A 21,511-nucleotide genomic window follows, 5' to 3' on the forward strand; every position below is an offset into this window, starting at 1 on the left:
GCTCCCGTCCCCGTCCCCACAAAATGCGCATGCCCAAGCTCCTCCGGAACCATACCAGGTTCCTCTCGCTCTGACTCCCCCGACATGGACCCCCTCGGCAGAGGGGCCCTGTGAGCTCTTGGGGAGCCTCGGTGCCCGCATGGGGACACCAAAGCCTGGGCTCAGTGGCTGTTTGTTTTCATTTCTCCTGCTTGGCTGATTAAAACCAATACATCAGTTGTAGGAGAAACCAGGAACATAGCAGGGACCCAGGCTGCGCTGCATTCTTACCCTCTCCTCCCCGCTTCCTTCCGTAACTGCCCATGGAGTGCCCTGCATCCCACCGAGTCTTGAAAACAGGTCCTTCCCCTTGCCCCCCATGCGAGATGAGCAGTGGCTAAGACATCAGGCTAGAGCGTGACGGCCTGGGCTTGAACCCCGGAGTTGTCACTTCTGGGCGGCCCGTGCCCCGTGCCAGCTAAGCCCGTGTCACCGAGGAGGAAGCTACCACAGACACCGGTGTGCGAGGGTGGTTGCAAAGGTCAGATAAGGCATAAAACTGCACGGAGTCAATACTCGGTTCACAGGGACCACACTTGTCATCGTCCCCACCATCCGCGTGGCTTCGGCTTTGTCAGCTGATCACTGGGGACCCCAGGAATCTCTGGATGAGACCCCTGACCTCCGGGGAAGTGAGAAATCCACTCTGCCTCATTTTTCTGAGAGGCTGCTGGGGCCCCATGTCCCAAACCTCCCCCGGCCCTGCTGCCTTTCCAGGACCTGACGGGGAGATGTGAACACGCAGGGGGAAAGTGGCCGCACAGGTCATTCAGTCGCTTCTCCACCCAGTCCCCCAGACTTCCTGGGGCCCCCTGGGCCACCAGGACCTGCGTCGCTGGGCTGGCTGACATCCTGGCAAGGACTGAAGCCCCTGCCCCGCTTTGGCCACAGGCTCGGTGGGAAGAGGGCCTGGAAAGCCCTGGTGGGGCGCCGGGCCAGGGCTGGGGAGCTACCACATATGGACGCTGCTGGTCACCAGGCTCCCACAAAACTCCGCTGTTGGGGCTGGGTCGGGGCCGGGTTGCGGAGCAGAGGTGACGGTTTCTGGTGGCCGAAGGCCCTGGTGCTCTCACCGCTGAGCAGCGGAGCAGAGAGTGATCACTCCCGCGCTGGGCCTGGCTCACCTCCATGGATGAGCACATTGGGCTCACTCGCAAGGGCCCGCCTGGCTGCCGTTCACGCCCTTCCCGCCCCCGCCCCCCCCCCCCCCCCCCCCCCCCCGCCCCGGGGCCTGGGCTCTGCCCCAGCGCCCACCACATACTTCCTGAGCACCCACTATGTGCTAGGCGCTGGCCTGGGTACCAGGAGGTGGAGAGAGACCACACAGGGGCCTGGCTCCAAGGAAGGGCTGTAACCTGGGCTCTTTGGGCAAGGAGGTGACAGCCCTGCTGCCCCCGGGGTCAGGGTCGAGAGTGCCTCTATCTGGGGGTGCAAGGCCCCTGGGCTCCCGCCTGTGGCACTTGGCCCCAGCAGCAAGTCCGAGCAGGGCTGGGGCTGCCAGGGGTCCGGCTTGGCACAGTAACTTCCAGAAACTGGGACGGTCTCTCTCCAGGAAGCTTCGATTCCATGGTAGTTACATCAGGGAATCCAGGAGAGGAGTCCCGAGGCTCATTCTAGGCACCCCAATTTTTATCACCCCGTCGTTGTCTGGGGACTGGGGTGGGGGAGCTGGGTGTCAGGGTAGCGGGTGGGCAGAGGTGGCGGCTGGGGCAGGTGGAGCACCTGGGAAACCCTGGGATCGCTATGTTACCCGGGTCTGTCTGCTTTGCAGCCCGCACTGTGGACGCGGCCAGGACAGCAGGCCATGGCCGCTTGCGCTGGGCGCCACCTTGCCAGCAGCCTCTGACCAACAGAGTGCCCGTGACCGCGCTGCTGCCCCCACGCCTCGAGGGACCCTGGATCTCCACTGGGTAAGGCCCTGGGGACACCTTGACCTCGAGCCCCTGGGCTGGGAGACTGCTCCCTGAGCCTCAGCGTCCACCGTGGGGCAGGCACGGTGCATCCCACTGCACGAGAGCCCACTGCCGGCCCCCTCCACAGAGCGAGTCTGGAAGTTGGGCGCATCCGCCCCAGCCACAAGCAGCAACTGCATAAAGTCCACCTATTCCACACATGGAGAACCTACTATACCCACACTCACTGAGTGCCTGGTGTGAAATAGCACCGTGGGGGCAAGTCCTGAACATATGAGCACAGAAATAAGTAATGCAGACTCGAGGTGGTACTGAGCTCTGAAATGAAGGAAATAAAACTGAGGATGTGGTCATGAGTGACCCGGAGGGTTTTGTGCACATGGTCAGGGAAGGCTTCTCGGAGGTGGTGACATTCGGCTGAGGGGTGGAAGAAGAGCAGTCAGCCATCTAGAGAGCCAGGGGAAGAGTCGGGCAGCTGGAACAGCTGGTGCAAAGGTCCTGCAGCAGGACGTGGTGGACTAGAGAGTGCCCCTGCGTCCTGCTTGCCTGTCTATTCTCTTTCCAACCTCACAGGCTTGCCTGGCTGCTCAGACACTGCCGCCGCTTGGGGGTGATGGGCTCTGGGCTCTGCCCTCACTGGTGGGGCGCGCTCTCTGCAGCAGCCATCTGAGTCCCCCCTCTTGGGGCAGGGATGGGGACAAGGGGGCAGTGGCCTCCTCCACACCTCACACAGCTCTTCCTTCTCCGCCACCCCCTCCCAGCCAGTCCCATTCTGGGACCAGGGGCTGGGTGGGCTCTCCATCTCCTCCCTGCACCTTCTGAGGTCAGGGAGAAAGCAGATGCCAAACATCTGCTATCACCCCGGGGGGGAGGGAGGGGACGAGAGCGCCGCACAGCCTCTTTGGATGCAATCCCAGGCTCTCACCCAAAGGCACCGCTGGTCGGGGTCACTCTCGGACAGAACTGGGGCTTGGGGGTGGTGAGGTCCAGCTGCAGGCTGCTCCTGCCCTGAGACAGCAACCTTCCCGGAACAGTGCTTCTAGAAACTTCTAGAACCTTCTTCCTAGAAAGTTCCCTTGTGTGCTTTCCAAAGAGGCTTTTCTGCTTCCTGGAGTAGTGCAGAGAAGGATCCAGAGTCTGGGGACCACTGAGTGTCCAGTGTGACCTGCTGCGACCCCTCAGGCACACCACGCCCTCCCTGGCCTGGTCTGAAATATGGGTGAGGAGGCACCGAGGCCACCACCGGGCGTGTGAGCCGCCCTTGCTGTGCTTAATGACCACCTGTGCTGCTGTTGCCTCCCGACGTTTCTTTAAACCAACTTGCTTTTGTTCACTTAAATATATTCATTTATTCATACGGCTTTATTGAGGTATAATTGGTATACAGTAAACAGCACATTTACAGTGTACTCTAATTATTTTTAAAGGAAGCCTAATATCTCCCTGGATATGGAGAGCAGAGCTACTTGCTATAAATGGGAGGTAATGTAGAAAGAAAGTCAATGGAAGCAAAACAACATAATTAAATGCTCACTAGATTCGTCGCCTGCCTGAGGCCCCGAGTCCGCTCTCTGTGGGAGGAAGGGAGGTCAGTGCCAGAGATGCATGAGCACCAACGGAGATTTTCTCCTTAGCACAACCGGAGCCGTGGTGGAAAGACAGAACCACAGGCTGTTTGCCTGCTGGGTGTGCGCCAGCAGCCCGGGTGCGACACACACGGAGAAAATAACAGTACAGGTGGCCCTGGTCAGAGGAACGCTGTTGAGGGGACACCTGCCTGCTCTTCCCCCCACCCCACCCCCCAGGACTCACCCACCATGAACCCTCCCGGGCCAGTGGTGGGAGAGTACCGGGGGTATCCCTGCCCCAGCCCACCCTGTGCTCACGGTCACCACCAGCAGAACAGGACCTGGGGCGCAGGTCCAGCTCACGCCTGTTCTTGTAAATAAAGTTTTATCGGCATACAGCCATGGACACATTCACATAGGCCTCTGGCTGCTTTAGCTCTGCAGCCACAAACTTGAGGCAGTGCAACAGAGACCAACTGGCCCACAAAAACAAAGATAGTTATGGTCTGACCCTTTCCATAGTTGGCTGACCTCTGGCTCCAATCCACAAGCCCGTCACAGGTGTGGGTGACACTTGGTCAGGCAAGTCTGCCTCACAAGAGAGACAGGATGTGAGCGCTTATCGTCCATGCCCATCGGCCAGGCCCCGGGCTGGTCCCGCGTCCTGGGCTCTGGGCCAGGCACCTCCAGAGCTCTCAGCACAGTGGCCTGTCTCAGTGCCCCTTCAAGCCGCCACTGTGGCGGGCGTGTCCTAAGACCGTGACTGTGGCCCTGATACCTCCACTCCCCAGAGGAAGGAGCAGGGCCATCACCCGGGCTCCTGCTCCTGCCAAGGGTCAGAAGTAGCAGTGGACCCAGGTCCTCCAGCTGCAAAGCCTGTATACTTCCAGGGCACCCATGGGACCCACAGGGACCCACGAGGGAGAGGTTATGGAAGAAGGCGACTAGGATTGAGCAGGGGGGGGACTCCAGGCCTTGTGTTGAGGCCACGGGGCATTGAGTGGAAGACCCCCAGCTCCCAGAGTGGAGCTTACTAAGATCACTCAGGGAAACTGAGGCTGAAGGAGGCCAGCCCTGAGCTGAGGTCTGCAACAAGGGGTGCGGGGGCAGGAGCCCATACAGAGGGAGAGGGGCTCCCTGCAGATTCTCACTGCTCTCCCACTCCCTCTCGCCCCCTTGACAGCTGCGAGGTGCGTCCGGGGCCCGAGTTCCTCACTCGATCCTACACCTTCTTCCCCGGCCGCCTCTTCCGAGCCTACCAGTTCTACTATAGGGACCCCCTCTGCCGGGAGCCTGCTCACTCGCTGGTCATCAAGGGCAAGGTCCGCCTGCGCCGGGCCTCCTGGGTCACCCGGGGTGCCACCGAGGCTGACTATCACCTGCATAAGGCGGGCATCGTCTTCCACAGCCACCACGCCCTGCTCGACATCACTGGGCGCCTCAACCGAACCCAGGCAGGCCAGGACTGTGCCCAGCAGCTGCCCCCTGCCCGGGCCTGGGTGCCTGGTGCTCTATATGAGCTGCTGAGCGCCCGGGCCGAGAGGAACTGCATGGCCACCCTGGGCTTCACCATGCACGAGCTCAGCCTGGTCCGAGTGCAGCGCCGCCTGCAGCCTCAGCCCCAGGCCGGCCCCCGGCTGGTGGAGGAGCTGTACCTGGGGGACATCCACACCGACCAGGCAGAGAGGCGGCACTACCGGCCCACCGGCTACCAGCGCCCGCTGCAGAGTGCCCTGGTGAGTGTGGGGCCCTGGGAGGGTGAGCTCTGAGCCCGGCTCGGCGGGCCCCACCTGATGCGCTACCCGCCCGCGGCCTTCTCTGCTTCCTCACCCTGGTCTGCTGGCTGCAGGACATTTGCACATGCTGTTCCCTCTGCTTGAGCCATCTTTTCTGGGGTCTTCACAGGGCTGGCTTTTTTCCAGAAGGAGCCACTCTTCAGCCTTCCCACATCTGACCCTCCTGACACATCCTCAAGGGCCTCTGGGGGTCCCCTTTCTGCCCCTGCTGGGCATGTGGACCTGGGCAGGCTCTGCCCCACTGCACAGCCCTGGACTGTGTTGTTTGTTTCCTTGTTTATTGCCTCCAGGCTGAGAGTCCCTACACCAAGCAGGTCCGGCACACAGCCGGGGCCAGTACATGCTAGTGACTGAACCGAGGAGACGGCAGGCTTCCTCCAGGGCCCTGCTGGACGGCCGCACAGGAGGCCCCCCTAAAGCTCCAGGTGGGGCACACCCCTAGGGGTTGGCCCGGCACCAGAGGCACTGAGCACTCCTTCGTGCTGCTGGTGGGGAGAGCAGCGCAGCTCAGACTCTGGCCGTTCTCAGCCTGCCTCACCGGGTGTCCTGGTGGGATGCGGAGCCAGGTTCCGTGGGCCTGTGCTGGGGCCTGGGGCTGTGCATTCCTAACCGGCATCCTCTGGGCTGGAGGCTACAGTGTAAAGGGAGCTACTCTGTCTTTGAAAGGCACCCGGGGACTCCAGAGTGACTATCACATAAGCTGATTAACCTAGATTTTAAATTAAGCCGTAACAAACTTTCTGTCCCCACGAGGGGTAGAAAAAACTGAATTTCATTTGTGTCATGGGCCCCCCACACGTAGCAGAGAGCCTGGCCAGCATGGGCGGAGCCTCGTACACGCTGTCTGGGGAAGACCAAGGACCCCTCCACAGCAACGTGTTTGTGAAAGCGTAAAATAAAATGCACCGCATTTAAATAGAAGCCAATGCTGTTCAAGGAGGTGCTTGCGTCTTAAAGCATCAGTTTGTGACGTAACAGTACTAGGCACGTGAATTTTCGTTCTCCCTTAATTTCAAAGCAGCGATAAGTGTAAACAAAGTTCCCAGTATCTGCAAGACAGTCCAAAGGAGGTAGGCCACGAAGCCAGGGGTTCTGGAAGCTTCCGGAGTTTGTCATCTGCGTTCTCAGCGAGGAGAAACCTTAACTTTTATGAGAGGTTAGTCGACGCCAGGGCAGGGTTCGGGCTCCAGGTTAAGAGTGTCTGCACTTGGCACCCAAGGGGCGGTCTCTGAAAGGGAGAATGGATGGATGGAGGGACAGGTGAATTCAGGCGACCCTGCCAGGTGATCTGGGAGCCCTGAGGCAACTGTCCCATGATTCAGCGCATATTGAGGGCCTACTATGTGCTAGACACCAAGGAACTAAACCAGATGGAGCAGCTTCCCACCCCTGGGAGCAGCCACCTGTCAGAGCACCCCGTGGTGGGGGACTGGGGATGAATCCACCCCTCTCCTCTGGAGGCAGGATCTGGGGAGCGGAGAAGCACCAGACATTCTCAGAATCAGAAGACCAACCTGCGTTCTTTTTGAGACCTCAAAAGTATCCCCTCTGTGGCAGCCAGTGCTCCAGCCTGGGCTGATGTCACTCCTCCTTAGGAGCAGGCACTGGTGGGGGGCGATGGCCGGAGCCCACCACCTCTTTAGCATGGACCCGCTGGCGCAGAGGACGCCACCTTCATCTCCCCCCCGGCTGGGCTCCAGGCAGTGGGCTCCTGCCCCTGGGCCCCCGTGGTCGCCGGTGCAACCTGCCATGGGATTGAGAAGCAGGACACACAGGGACGTGTGCACAGATGAGCGGACATTAAATTAAATGTCCCCTCTCTGGAAAAAAAATGGAAGAAAACTTCAGAGAAGGAAACGCTGCACAGAAGCCCTCGAGTAGCAGATCCGGCGGCGCCTTACACTCAGCGGGGCTCCAGCCTCGCCCGCGGCCCGAACCACGTGGTAAACATGAATGTTTTCAGAAGTTAATTTAAAACCAATTTGATCCCCAAATTCATTGCCTGGATATAGAATCCCAATCAATCCGCCAGCACTCAACCAAAATCATCTAAGCCTGGTGTCGCCTCTGGGGGTTAATTAGAAACTGTTGGAGAAGCGGCTTTGTGTGACAGGCCAGCCCCGGGAAGAGCCCGGCTCCCGCGCAGGTGTGCGTTCTGCTGGCCGAGGCCTTGTTTATTAACACGTGTGACTCCGGGCCTCTGCAGAGGGACGCCTGGAAGGTGTTTGATAGAGACGGGTCCCTTCCTTCACCCCCTGCAAAAGCATCAGGGAAGGACGTGCCGTTTCTCCCCCTTCTCCCACCCTGCAAGCTGTGTGGGTTCTCAGTCGGTGTCTGCTCTGCAGAATTAACACTGGCCCCGAACCGCCCACCAGCATCCTCGGTGCTCTGTGTGCAGAAGCCAGCTCTGCTCTCGGGGGAAGGGAGGCCTGGCATTACTCTGATGTAGTGCGTTATGTTGCGGTGATACACATCCGTGTGACAACTGTCAGGGTGTGGGTCAAAACGCCGGAGTCCGAGCAGGCCCTGTCCCACCCCCACTCCATCGGGCTTCCATCGGGCTTCCTCCGGGGGACGACCCAGCCTGCTGGCTTCCTGCCCTCGCAAACCTCCCTGCCCCCATTACTAGCATTTCAAAGCGCCTTCGCATTCTCTGGGTCAGAATCCCCCAGAGGAAAACCAACCCACCCCTCTACATTCTGGAAATCAAGGCAAGTGTAGGCCTACCGTAGAAAGAAATGATAAGCTTGCTTGTACAACGTCGCTGCCCAGAAGGAAAAGAAAATGCTGTCCCTCATCCAGTACATCCTTCCTGAACCAGAACTCCCAGACACCCCTGGTTTCATGGGAACACCACACGGAATCTGTGGAAATCTCACGTGGATGTTTGCTGGCCCCGTGCCCGCCTAGCTCAGACAGGGGACTGTGCCGAGGACATTCCCCTCTCGAGTGAGGCTCCGGACTAAACTCTGGGCAGCAGCTCTCTGTTACAAACCACCCCCAAGAAGAGGTCTGTGTGGGACTCCTTTTTGGTCTCTGTGGGGCTTTTTCACTCCCAGGTGCCGGCTGACGACTCCCACACGATTTGGTTTAGCACCTGGTTCCTGCGGACGTGTTTGCCTGTAAACCTAGCTCGTGAGACGCCGTCAGGCAGGGACATCTGTGAATGGGGCCAACAAGAAAGGAAACAGTCACAGCCCGGGCCAGGGGGCGCTGTGGCTGCGCCTGACACCTGGGGGGCGGCTGGTCGTCCCCATTGTAAATGACACCGCAACGGACACCTTGGTGTCCCCTCTCCTTAGCACAGGCTCTAAGTGATGGCGTTCTGTGGGTGTGGGCATTCTCGTCCCTGGTGCCACGTCCACAGTGCTACGTCCACCGTCCAGGGCAGGGGCAGGAAGGGCGCTGGCCTTCCGAGGTGAGGTTTCTGAAGACACAGTCTCTCTTCTCCTCCCAGTAGTGGAGACGCAGACCCCTCGCAGGGGCGTGAGGCTTTCTGCGTAGAAAGGCAATGGGTTCCAACAGGCAGGGGTTGGGTCCGTCTCAGCCATGTCCTTGGACGGCCGCCTGGCCCACTGGGTTTAGCTTTCGCTGCTCGAACATGGCACAGTTGCATGAGACATGCTAGGCACAGCTCCTGGCCCTTCGGAGGCACCTAAAATTGTGAGGGGGTAGAGAGAGTCTCCGTGGGCAAGGAAACAACAATAAACCCGAACGGCCGGATTTCAGGACCAAGCAGGCCGGGTGTGGGGAAGGGCAGCTTCTGTCAAGACTGTGCATTTCTCATTCCTTCGCCGCTCAGCACATTTGTTCCTGCTGTGAACCAGGCCCTGGGGACAGAACAGCCACAGAGGGACAGTCCTGGCTTTCCGGAGCTTAGGATCCAATGAAAGGGAGGTGACAGGTCTCTGAGTGCTAGAAAGGACCCGAGGATGGCCGGGCATGGGGTGGCCAGGCATGGGGTGGCCAGGAAGGGTCCCCCTAAGGCCGTTTTGGAGCCGAGGCCCAGAGGACAAAGCAGGAGCCGGCCAGGCTACGTTCTGGGGCAGGTCCAGGGAGCAGGGAGAGCAGGTGCGAAGGTCCAGAGGACAAAGGAGCTCACGGAGGTCCGAGAAGAGTGAAGCAGCCAACAGGCCAGAGGCAGGGAGTGAAGAGAGTGACGGGGGCCATAGACAGGGTAGGTCCCCAAAACAGCCCGTCCCGGGGTGCACCCTGACTTCTCCGCCTGGGACACCCACTGCCTTCTGTCTGTCTCCCCAGCACCACGCCCGGCCCTGCCCGGCCTGCGGCCTCCTGGCGCACTCCGATGAGCACCGCCCGCCCGTGCTGCCCGCCCAGGCGGTGCTGCCCCTGCACCTCAGCGGCCGCTGGGTCAGCCCCGGGTGTGAGGTGCGCCCCGCCGTCCTCTTCCTCACCAGACTCTTCACCTTCCATGGGCACAACCGCTCCTGGGAAGGGTACTACCACCACTTCTCAGACCCTGCCTGCCGGCAGCCCACCTTCACCGTCTACGCGGCTGGCCGCTACACCAGGGGCACGCCATCCACCAAGGTCCTCGGCGGCACTGAGCTGGCATTCCAGGTCACAGAGGCTCGTGTGACCCCCATGGACCAGGCCACCACAGCCATGCTCAACTTCTCCGAGCCAAGCAGCTGTGGGGGCCCGGGGACCTGGTCCCTGGGGACAGAGAGGGATGTCACAGCCACCAATGGGTGCCTGCCTCTGGGCATCAGGCTCCCCCACATGGAGTATGAGCTTTTCAGGATGGAGCAAGACCCCCTCGGGCAAAGCCTGCTTTTCATCGGACAGAGGCCCACCGATGGGTCCAGCCCGGACACCCCCGAGAAGCGCCCCACCTCTTACCAAGTGCCCCTGGTGCTCTGCAGTGGGGCAGCCGGGGACTTCTCCCAGCCCCCACAGCACAGGCCTCTGCTGCAGATGCCCCTCCTCTACAATGGGGGGCGCTGTCCTCGAGGGGCCCCTCTCCTCCTCCTGCTCCTAGTTCTCAGCCTGGCCTTCCTCCAGTGGCTATGAAAGGGGGGCGCTGTCTGACCCCTTGGGGACTCCCGCTTGGCACAGACTCTGCCCCCTGTCTGTGAGGAGGTCTAGCTCTTTCCCCATGCTGCATCACAGACCGCTAGTGACCCTGCCACTGACAGCTCCTGTGTCCTGGTGGCTCAGCCCCTGATTTCAGCAGCACCTGCTGAGTCTGTGCTGTGGCCGGTCGCCAAGTCCTGCCCACCAGCCCGGGGCGCCGCAGCGACGTCAGTCAACCGCTTTGAGTTTTGAATGTTTGCTCCTGATTTTTGGGGGCACTTCAAGGACCAGCACCAGGGATTGGACCACAGAGGCACCCCCTTTCCTCCCTGCACCCTTGGGGTCTTGTGCAATGGGGGTGAGGATGCTGCCACTGGTCTGCCCTGCACGGACGGTTGTTTAAAGACCGTTAATTTGAATTTAGCAACACACACTCAGACCAGAGCCGTGAATTAAGGATGCTGCTCAGGGCTTCTGGTGCCAATTCAATGGCAGAGGGCTCGGGTCTTCGGAGAAAACCCAGCTTCCTCGAGTTCTGCCTGCCAGCACCTGCGCACACCTGCGCGTGCTCCCACAAGGCAGGCTTCGAGCTGTGCGCACCGCGTGTGAAGATGCTCCCTCTCTCCGAGCCTGGGAGCGTGGCCTCCCTCGCCCGCCCCAAACAACGCTGTGCTAGGCTGGCTGCTGGGGGCAGGTCTTTGGGGGAAAGTGGGGTTTCCAGCCTTTGGAAAGTAATTAATAATACTAATGAGTGTGGTGATGCCAACGTGCTCTGTGATTAGCCCTGCACAGGTGCCCTCTGTCTTCGAGAATCCCTGGCTTTGACTGAGAAGGAGGGAGGAAAACAAGCCAAGTGTGTTCGTGAGACCACCCTAGGGAGAGGTCAGGGTCACGGGGCTACACGGAGACCTCCGGAGGACAGGCAGCCTGCTCGCGTGACGCCGACAGCCTCCTCCGCTCGGCGGGGACAGGCTGTGCCTCTCCCCCGCCCCTGCCTGTGCTCCCAGGGCCGTGTCTGTACATTCGGAAATCCTGGTGGGCTCCAGGGTTTCCGGGACTCAGTGCGGACAGAGCGCTCCCCCTTCCCCTGCCCGATTCCTGTCTCTGGCTCTTGTCACGGATCCCGAACAACAATTGTCTGTGAGGCTAATGATGCTTTCAGAAGGGAGCCCTTGTCCTTCCGTTAGATTGTGTGGGGTTCAATCAGCCCGCTGAAATTGCTCTAACTTATCTACCCATTCTTCTTTAAAAAAAAAAAAAAACCCAAAAAAACAAGTTAATATCGTCTGTGGGTCTCAGAGACGACGAGTGTTCACAGCATATTTACTAAGGCGCAAGAAATAATTATTTACAGCCTCAGATTGCATCGGAGTGGCGGTGGGGGGGGGGGTCCCTAGTGGCGAGGAGGGTGGGTGGCAGTAACGTGTCCATGGCTGAGCAAATTTTGTGTCTGAGGCTTGAGGCAACCATGCCACTATTTATCATCAAATTTGAATCTTTTAATAAAATTAAACAGCCTGAAAAATGTTCTTGCCAGTTATTAAAGTCAACCGAGGGGATTATGATTCGAAGGAAAGGAAGTGAACTGTCTTCCGGAGAAAGAAAATAAAACCAGCGGAGGTCAGCGCTGGCGCTCCTTGTGAGGTGCCTTGAGTGGGTGCTGCGGCCAGGCCCTGTTTCGGGCGCTGCAGGGGCTTCCAGTGCCCTGGGAATAAAACCCCAGCTCCCAGCTCTGCAGTGTCTGCAGGGTCCCATCACGCCTCCCCGCCTCCACCCCCCAGGCTGCACCCTGCCATCCTTCTCTCTCTGGGTCTCAGCAAGCTGTTTCCTGCCCCAGGGCCTTTGCACAGGTCATTGTTTCTGTCTAACACCTCTTCCCCTAGGCCCTTAGAAACTTGGCTCTTTTCTTCCCATCTCAGATCACGTGTCACCTCCGTGTCACCTCCTCTGGTGACACCCACCGCCAATATCCCCAGAAAGCAGCCTCCTTTCCTCCCTTGTCTTCTGGCTGCCCTATCACTCTGTGTACATTTTGTGTGGTGTTTCCTGATCGCAGTCTGAAGTGAGTATTCCCATGGACCCTGACTCCTCAGCAGCAAATGTAAAAGGGAAGGACCAAGTCAGCCACTATGACCTTGTCCGGTGGGTTTGGCAGCACCTGGCACACGGCGGAACCACAGTAACCACGGCTGAATGACCCCAGTGAACCCTCACACCAACACGAGGAAGGGAAGGGGGTCACTGCCAGGTCAGGTACTGCATCCCTGCAGGGGCCCAGCAGTGTGGGTGAGGGGGATGTCTGCTTCTTGCCATGAGGACCCTAAGTCAGGCTCAGAGGGGAGGGGGGCTTGCTGAGGTCACCAGCAGCTGGGCCTCCCTCCCAGCCCGAGAGCTGAGCCTCCTCTAGGGTGGCGGCTGGCGGGGGGTTGCTCAGTCCCCTGACAGGGGTGGGATTCCTTGACTGAATTTAGGGGAAGCAATTCAGGGCTGCTTTGTGGGACCCACCCTGAACCACCCCTAATTAGCTTCCTGGACTGAGGCCCCGTCCCCCATCTAGGGCGTCTTGGTTCTGGAGCCCCTGACGTGGACAGAAAAACATCCCTCTGGAGGAAGGCCAGTGGGCCTGCTCCAGGCTCGGGGCTGAAATGGGAGGGTAGGTTTGGGGGCTCAGGGGCCTTTCTTGGCTCCGCACTGTGAATCTGGCCCCCCACATACAAGCCGAGATGGCTTTAATCAAAAGCAGGGAAAGTAAAACCCACAGTTCTCGTTCAAAACAAAACAAAACAAAATTAATGCTCCCCATTGTCTGTTCAGTCACGTTTAAAAGGAAAAACCCGGAGCAGTTGATAATTTCACAGCGTAAGCTCCCAGGAGAGTAAACGAGCTTTTTTTCTTTTTTAATAAAAAGTTTAAATTGTATACAGCTCTCAGAGGCCCATTAACTAACAGATGCTGGTTATCAAAAGAAGTTATTTCTTTGCTTTTTCTAAGCGAATGTGTTTAATCTCCCAGCAGCGCTGCTGGCCCAAGGAAAAACACTCGAGGTGCCTGGTGACTCGGCTCTGCCGCCTGGCCCTGGCCTCCTGGGGCTGGTGACTCAGACAAGACATGGGCTGCAGAGAGGGGGCCACGGTTTCCAGACAGCCCAGGGGAGGGGTCTCCGGAGTGGCCTCTCAGGGCCATTCGAGCAGCCCCGGGGGAGGGGCCGTTCCCACCTACAACTGGTTCTGGAGGGCCTTCGGTTTCCTTTCACACACAGAACCCCTGCTGGGTGGACCCGAGGTTGGGAGAGAATTATCTTCTGAGCTTGCCGGGGGCAGACCCCCCTCTGGCCCCCTTCCCACCTCCCCCCTCCACCCCAGCCTGACCCTCCCAGGGCCTTTGCCAGGCTGCGCCCCTCTGGGTTCCTGTCATTTCTCATCAGCCTCTCTCCTCCAGAATGAGCTCCTCGATGGGGGCCCAGATCTATTTTTCCCCTGCTGTGCCCCCCCCATGTGTGCAAGGCACACACAGTAGGCGCTCAGTAAACACAGGATGAATAGATGCTGCGTGCTGACTGCTTGGCAGCTCGGAACTCAGGCATCGAGAGGACAACCATGTGCTCTAAGCACTGGCCTGGAATCTGGATGTTGTGTTTTTCTTATAAGATGGGCGGAGCAGAACCTGCAACCGTGAACTTGACCATACCCATGTTCTGCCGGCCTGGCTCTTTAGGAAGGGCACTGGGGACAACCATTGTCCTGGAACACAGGGTTGCAGGGTCTGACGCAGGGTCCCTGGAGAATCTATCTCAGGATTCTCCTGCCTATGAGGCAGGGGAGACTGGGAGACCCTCGGCCTTAAGTGGACACCGAAGGCTTTCCATCCTCCCCCGTGGAGCCCCGGCGTCTGTACCCTGGTGCTTCCTGGAGGCACCCAGCCCCACCCCCTGCAAAGACCATCACCAATAAAAGACTTGGGAGGCACCAACGATGTATTCTAAGAACAGGGGCTTTAAACACAGAACCTCTCCGACAGCGCGGGTCTTTTTCCACTGACATATTTCCCAGGGTTAATCAATAACCTGCTACTCCCATTCCTACATTTGGTCATTTTTAATCCCTCAGAAGCAACGAAAGTCACAAACAGCTTAGGTGGCCATTATGCTGTTAACATCCACCGTGTCGGTTTAATAAGACCCACACAGACGGCTGAGCCCCATACAAGACCCGCGTGTCTGGAAGGTATTGAGCGGGGTGCCTTGGGAGGCAGCCTTCCAGACTTCCGGCCAAAGCGGCCTTCGGAGCGTGCACCTCTACTTCCTCCTGCAACCTCAATAAATTATGGGCGAGGACGAAAAGGTCACACATCACGTGGATAAACACAAACGGAGAAGAGAACACAGGGAGCCAACAGGAGATGTCAGCAGACTTCTGGACTCTGCGAGGCCGACGGGCAGACCGCAGAGGGCAGGACGAGGGCTGGCTGGGGGCAGAGCACCGAGGCCTGTGCACTCCTTCCCCAAACACTGGGGGTTGGTGCCCCAAGGCCCCTGCCCGGCGGGAGGGCTGGGACGCTGAACACGTAATGACTCGCTTACAGTCTACAACAGGAGTCTTACCCCCCAACCCTGTCTCTGACCCCCGTCAGAGACACAGAAGTGAGGGGGCCTGGTCTCTTTCACCTTGAGAAAGGGTGGCCAAGATTCCCCCGCCGAGAAACGAGCCCAGGTGAGAACTACAGACACTGACAGACAGAAAGTCCCCGGGAAGTGCCTTAGGTCCTGACCCAGTGGGCTCCCTAGAAACGCATGGTTCACATCCCACCCACACACACGCGGCTGCCTGTCAGCTTGTCAGTGCCCCAATCAAACACACAAGGACATTCGAGGATCGCCAGGCATTGGAGGGGAGCCTCCAAAGCGATGGAGGCACCAACTGGCCCAAGGTGACTAGTAGGTGGGAGATAATGCCGGCGACCTCAGGATCAGCTCTGACCACACTATCCGTCGCGAAGAGTGTTAACCTGTGACAGCCCACCACCACTTTCACTGGCTCTCACAGAACAACAGAGAAGACCTCACAGAACAACCAAAGAACTGCCATTTCCTCATTGAAAATAAAATAGTATACATCTACCAAGAGCAAGTGGCTAGCCACAAATAATAGCAACCGAAAAGAACACTCTAAAATGATAGATGTAATAGAAAAATTAAAGGTGAAGCATCTCCCCTAGAAATAATTTTTTTAAAGGATGAGGAATTAAAATGTCACTGGGATTCCTAAAGGCAACTCTGGAAGTTGGCAGTCAGTGGGTGACACTTTCAAAATCCCCAGAATGACTTCCAACCTTGATTTTTCTACCCAGTATAACCATCTATGCAGTGGGCAGGCCAGAATGAAACTCTTTCAGATGTGGAGAGTTCTCAGAAAAATGACCCCCACGTACTCCTTTCTCAGAAACCTGTTACAGGATGTGCTCCACCAGAATGAGGTAGTAAAACAAGAGGAAGCCAGAGATCCGGAAAACAGGGGACCCAGTGCAGAAGAGAACGAAGGATGTCCCCAAGATGACAGGGAATGAAGGGTCTAGGCAGGAATCAGTCCACGAGAGAATGAAGAGCTCTGGGAGTGACCTTTCTAAGAAAAACAAAAAACAAAACATCAAAATCACAGATTACCTGTTGTGTGAAGGTACTGAGGAGATTTACACTGTCAGGGTCTGGGGCTGAATTTAGGAGAGATCCGCAGCAAACAAAGCAAACGGAACACAGAGATTTAGCAACCCAAGAGGAGAAAATGGTTACATACAAAAGGGAAATGTATTATCATAGGACACACAGCTGTGAACAATATTTCAAGGAGTTTGGGTCATGCGAAAGGATACTGATGTAGCCAAAAAATTGCACTGGGAGAGGGAGCGGGGAGGACGAGCTTCGGATGGGGTGGAAAGAACAGTTCTTGGAGCTGACTCCTTGTCGTCCTTAGAAGGAAGTCAACAGATACATGCCTACAAGTGAAAAATCCAGAGAAAGTAATAGAGCCACGTCACTCAGAAATATAGAGATTATAACACCGGGAGAATTGGTGCTCACTGGCCTCCTCCTGCAAGGGGAAGACCAGGTGCCGGACCCCATCATCGGCTGCTAGAACCACAGCTACCCATGAGCGTGGGCGCATCCACTTACAGGTGACTTTTTTATCTTCTCTCCCTCATGATTTTCTTAATAACGTTCTTTTCTCTGGGTTACTTCATTGTAAGAACACAGTCTGTGATACATACAACATATGAAATGTGTGTTAATCGGTGGTTTATGTTGCCAGTAAGACTTCTGGTCTGCAGGAGGCTATTAGCAGTTACGTTTCAGAGGAGGCGACAGTTACATGCGGATTTTGGACGACGTAGGGGTTGCTGCCTCTAACTGTGCTGTTCAAGGGTCAGCTGTGTTCGGCTTTTTTATGCTACGGAGGCACATAAAATGCTTCGGTAAAAATTAAATTAAAAATACAAAACCAAATCAAACCACCACCAAACCTACAACGTCCCCTCAAATGGCTTCTGATCCAGGGACGGGTGGACCACGGTAGGAGGTTTCAAATGTTTTGAGGTGGGTGGGAGGCAGAGCCAGCTAATGGGACAAGGCAGCCGTTGAGGGTCTGTGCAAACTGGGCTCGCTGTCAGTGCCTGAGACTGAAGAAAGCACCCAAGAAATTGCCCCAAGTTCAAGAATGACGGGGCCACGGCCGCTGGCCGCCAGCCCGTCCTCCCTGGGCGGACCCCCTGTGATGGGTCGATCACCCTGTGATGCGTCAGTGTCGGGAAGTACTGTCTATGCTTCGGAGTCACCTTTAAGACAGGGAACTTGACCCCAAAGAGAGAGGACACACTGAATCAGCTGGTCTCGGCTCGACTGTAAAAAGCCTCTGGCCTTCCTGCCCGCTTCCCTAACATTTGCGAAGTAGCTTCCAAGGTACATTTTTCCAAAAGTCACGAACACTAATTGTGTGTTGCTGCAAATGTTTACTGTTCCTTTTCTTCTCTAAAGTGCTCTGGGCAAACATCACTAAGAAAACTCACACTCATACACACTCACACACACAGGAAACCCACACCTACACAGAGTGCAACGTCTGAGGGTGTTTTCAGTTGCCAGTGGCGCAGGTCACGCGGATCGCAGGACCCTGGTGACTTCGCAGGGGGCAGATCTGTCCTCGGAAGCACTAACAAAAGGTAATGGCCGGGAAGTGCAGCCACCGCTGTTACAGAACAGCCCCTCCTCCTATCGTCCAGAGAACGCCTGCATCTCACAGCTCCGGTTTTAACCCTTCCAAGATTCCCACCATTTTCAGCCCCTCTCAGAGAAGCTCCGGTGAGCTGGGACACCGAAATCTCCCCTCATTGGCGTCCCCTGTGCACACAGGCCCCTGGGCACGCAAGTGGGACACAGGTGTTTCAACAGTGCCGTCGGGAGGCAGCTAGGACAGGGCAAGGACCCAAGCTGCAGGGCTTGGGCAGAGAGAATTATTTCTCTACCCCGCAACCCCCACTCCATCCATTTCCATCCGCATTGCTGCAAGTCCTATTAGCAAAATAACACAGACCCCCATGTCCACATCCTAACTACAGGCCCTTCGAGCCTCCCTTTCTGCTGTTCGGCCTTCAGCCCTGGGTGTGGTAAGCCTGCTTCCTTGGACATGATTCACCAGCCCCCATCTTCCTGAGTGTTCAGGTGGCCCTTACTCATGTGAAAAGCTGCTCGACCTCCCACACAGAAATGCAAATGGAAGCTAAGCACTCTCCTGATGAGCAAAGAGGCGAAAGGCAGACCGCCGGGGGCCTGCGGGGGCCTGCGACGCAGGCGGTGCCGGGACCGGGAGTGGGCGCACCCTCCCTGGAGGACAAAGTACACGCGGCCCCCCTGTGACTCAGCCGTTTCCAGGAACTGTCCTGATGTCCCTGCTCAGTGACAGGGCTGGCTGCTGGAGCTATGTTTGCAGCAGCGAGACTAGAAACTACGTCAATGCACCTCTGATTCAGAGAACTCTGCGCCCGTCACACAGAGGGAGAGCTACAGGGCCATTAAGAAAACACGTGGGCGTGAAATGATCTCCAACGTGCATCACAAAGTCGGGGGGCCAAGGCACAGGACAGGGTGGGTAGGGTGCACTGCCGTTGGTAAGAAAACACGAGGGCTGGGCACACTTGCACACACACACAGACTCACACACGTGTGCACAGAGGGTCTTTGGCGCCAAACGAGAAATAGGAAAAGTGGGAGCTGCAGGGAAGGGGCTTTGAGCTTGGAAGAAAGCTGACTCTGTGCTGGATACCCCTCGGCCTCATGCGAAGTCTTAACCGTTTGCATGCAGTACTTTGCCAAAAGAAGCTCAAACTGACTTGATTAATGTGTTGACAAGGTAACAGTGTGGCGTGGAGAACTGTCAACTGTTGCTTAGGCTAGGAACCACTCACCTTGCAGACTCAGAAGCAACAGACACCTGTGAGTACTCGGTCAGTCAACACCACAAGGTCCCTAACAGGAAAATGCGGATGCAGGCCGGGGCCGGGCGGAAGCTCTCAAGGCAGAAGTTTCCTCATCAGAAAAATGAGGGTATTGACCTAAACCATCCCTTATGTCTGTTTTCTGGCATAAAATATCTATAATTTTTCATTTAAACCAATTTTCTGTTCCTAAGCCGCAGTGAAAGAGTAGTGATGCGCTATAGAATGTTCTCTAAAGCACATCTCAAGGCTCTCAAGCCATCCATTCAAAATAATTTTACACTGAAGCATCCTTTAAACACCGCCAGAGTACAGTTTATTGCACATAATATGGGCAGACAGCTCAGACAAAAGTTGATGCCTCGGCAGGGCGGGCTCCATCAGGCCGCCACGGAACATGTGAGAACACGCTGTGACTCTCTTTCACCCTGGAAGCGGCAGAAACACATCCTCTTCTGTCTGACGAATGCAGATGCGGCCAGACAACCCCGCACTGATTACGTATCAGATAAACCAGAATGGAGAACGGTGGGGTCCTTTCCTGCAGCCACTTTTCAAATGAATTCCATGTCCAAACAGGAAATACACTTAAAACACATCAAAGAAAAATTATGCAAACCAAAGCACTTTACGACATCTCTGAAAACCCTTGGTTCCCAAAATGTTAATGTGCATGGAAATGACAATAAAAACACGCCAAGGAGGTCTTTTTCCAGACCGACAGAAAGCTGTGAAAGCAGGGCAGGAAAGAACAGCAAGACCTACTGAAATACTTCTTTGCTCAAAACGAGGGGAGAGGAGGTATAGATCATTCCGAGTTCCTTATACGAAGTTCCAAATGGCAGCAGTTTATGAATTATCTTTAAAAAGGAAGCGCTAGGGACAGAAACGAGAGCCAAATGTATTTTGCATTTTCCTCTCCACGTATATATAAGCTCAATGGAATCGCCTTATTGCTTAGGAATAACCACCACAAAAACAATCACTCCCACTGATTAATTTCTCGGTAACTAACACAGATAGTAACTTGATAAATGGTTGCTGAAGGAGGGAAAGCAAGAAGCAGTTCTTGTCTATGTGGTCTCAGGATTAGACAATCAATTCTGGTCGTTGATTCCAAGTAAAAGGGGCAATGGGAAAAAAAAAAAAAAACAAGTGCTAAATGAAGGTTGGGCCAGAGGGTAGCTGCTGAATTTAGTTTACTTCAAAAAACCCAAAAGCAAGCCAGGAACGAAGGCACGAGGTGCATAGAAAGACCCAGACCTCTGGGCTCTGCTAGGGATGCCTCCGAGTCAAGGGTGAGGAGCGCGCGTGTTCATGTATCACCGCAAAAAGCGAGGCGTCCTCGTTAGCGCGAAGCCTTCATGACCCCGTGTTAAGATAACCAATTTCTCTCTCCTGGCTGGTGTTTGCTGAGGAGAAACAAAAAGTAAGGGGGAACCTGTCTGGTTTCAGCCAGCCCCAGCTTTGGGGACCCCCGAAAGGGGGCTCTGGGGCAACATCCCCACCTGCGGCAGCCCGGGGCACCCTTGCCTCTCATCAAAACGCAAGCGGGTGCACAGGACAGTGAGCCAGCCTGGGGACTGCACCCACATCCATTAGCCAAATGATTAAATATACATCAACCCTGTGGGATAATAAAGTAACTGTAACGGGGCATTGTCATAGGATCAATGTTTCCGGGTTTCAAAATAAACATCAGCATTTATCTAGCAGCAGACACTATTATCCCCCCGCCCTCCCCATACTGTTTTATTCAACTGACATCTTTTCATCAAAGCAACCCACACCGTGGCAGCAGTCCAACGTATCATAATTGCAAATATTTATGGCAAGTTAGATAATAGCTGTATTTTGGTTGCTAGCTCTTTCTTCCTTTCCTCTACAGTTCGGATGCTGACATTTTCTAATGAATTAGTTCCATTAAGGGAAAAATCCGAAGTAATTATATTAATCGGGACAAGCTCTCAACCACCTCCACTGGTTTCACTTTTAACTAGAGCACACAGCTGTGTGTGTGTGTGTGTGTGTGTGCATTTGCGTCATCTCAATTTTTCAAAATACCTCTGTAATGAAAATAAATTAAAACGAAAGCTTCTTTGTCAGTGGTGTAGATAAAGATGCTCCTCCAGGGGAGGTCTGGGTCCCTCCACATGGCGGGGGGGTGGCCTCATGTGCCAGGATTAATGCTCTTGGAGGCTGAGCCTGCGGCCCCAGCCTGTGGGACTCGGATGAGGAGGAGGGTTTGGGGATCTGGCCGGAGATTCACTTTCCCAGTCTCCACAGCCTGCCTCTCTGCGGATTCTTCCAGGCGGGGGTCTGCTATGACTGGCTCCCGTGATGGTTTCCCAGAGAAAGGCAACCTGATTTGGGAGTGGTCTGAGACCAGCAGCCCGATACACTGAGGATTTGCTCCCAAACCCCAACCCTCGCTCCCCAGGAGCACGGGGCAGGTTACAGGCAGTGGGAGAAGGGGAAATGCATTTCTTCACTGTCTGAGGTGTGTTGTGCCCAAACCTGAAAAGCACCCAAAGGAAAGTCCTGATTCCAGCGACTTCCAAATAACCACACAAGGGATGAGGGTGGCAGACACGCAACGGCGCGCCCCGGTCTGCAAGGGGGAGCTCGCTCACCGCAGCCTTGTCCCCGGCCCCCCTCTGAGTGGCTGAGATTGAAA

General features: G+C 56.3%; 1 protein-coding gene across 1 annotated transcript in view; it reads left to right on the forward strand.

The window, feature by feature from the left end:
• The window catches only part of APCDD1L (APC down-regulated 1 like), a 46,224-nt gene extending 34,359 nt beyond the window's left edge, over positions 1–11,865 (forward strand). Inside the window, exons 2-4 of the mRNA XM_053927316.1 lie at positions 1,811–1,949; positions 4,704–5,256; positions 9,577–11,865. Coding sequence (XP_053783291.1) covers positions 1,811–1,949; positions 4,704–5,256; positions 9,577–10,350 — 1,466 coding nt within the window. The 3' untranslated portion in view covers positions 10,351–11,865. The remainder of the gene's footprint in view (positions 1–1,810; positions 1,950–4,703; positions 5,257–9,576) is intronic.
• The last annotated feature ends 9,646 nt before the right edge of the window (positions 11,866–21,511 follow it).

The sequence above is a fragment of the Desmodus rotundus genome, chromosome 6 (assembly GCF_022682495.2).
Source record: "Desmodus rotundus isolate HL8 chromosome 6, HLdesRot8A.1, whole genome shotgun sequence".
NCBI lineage: Eukaryota > Metazoa > Chordata > Mammalia > Chiroptera > Phyllostomidae > Desmodus > Desmodus rotundus.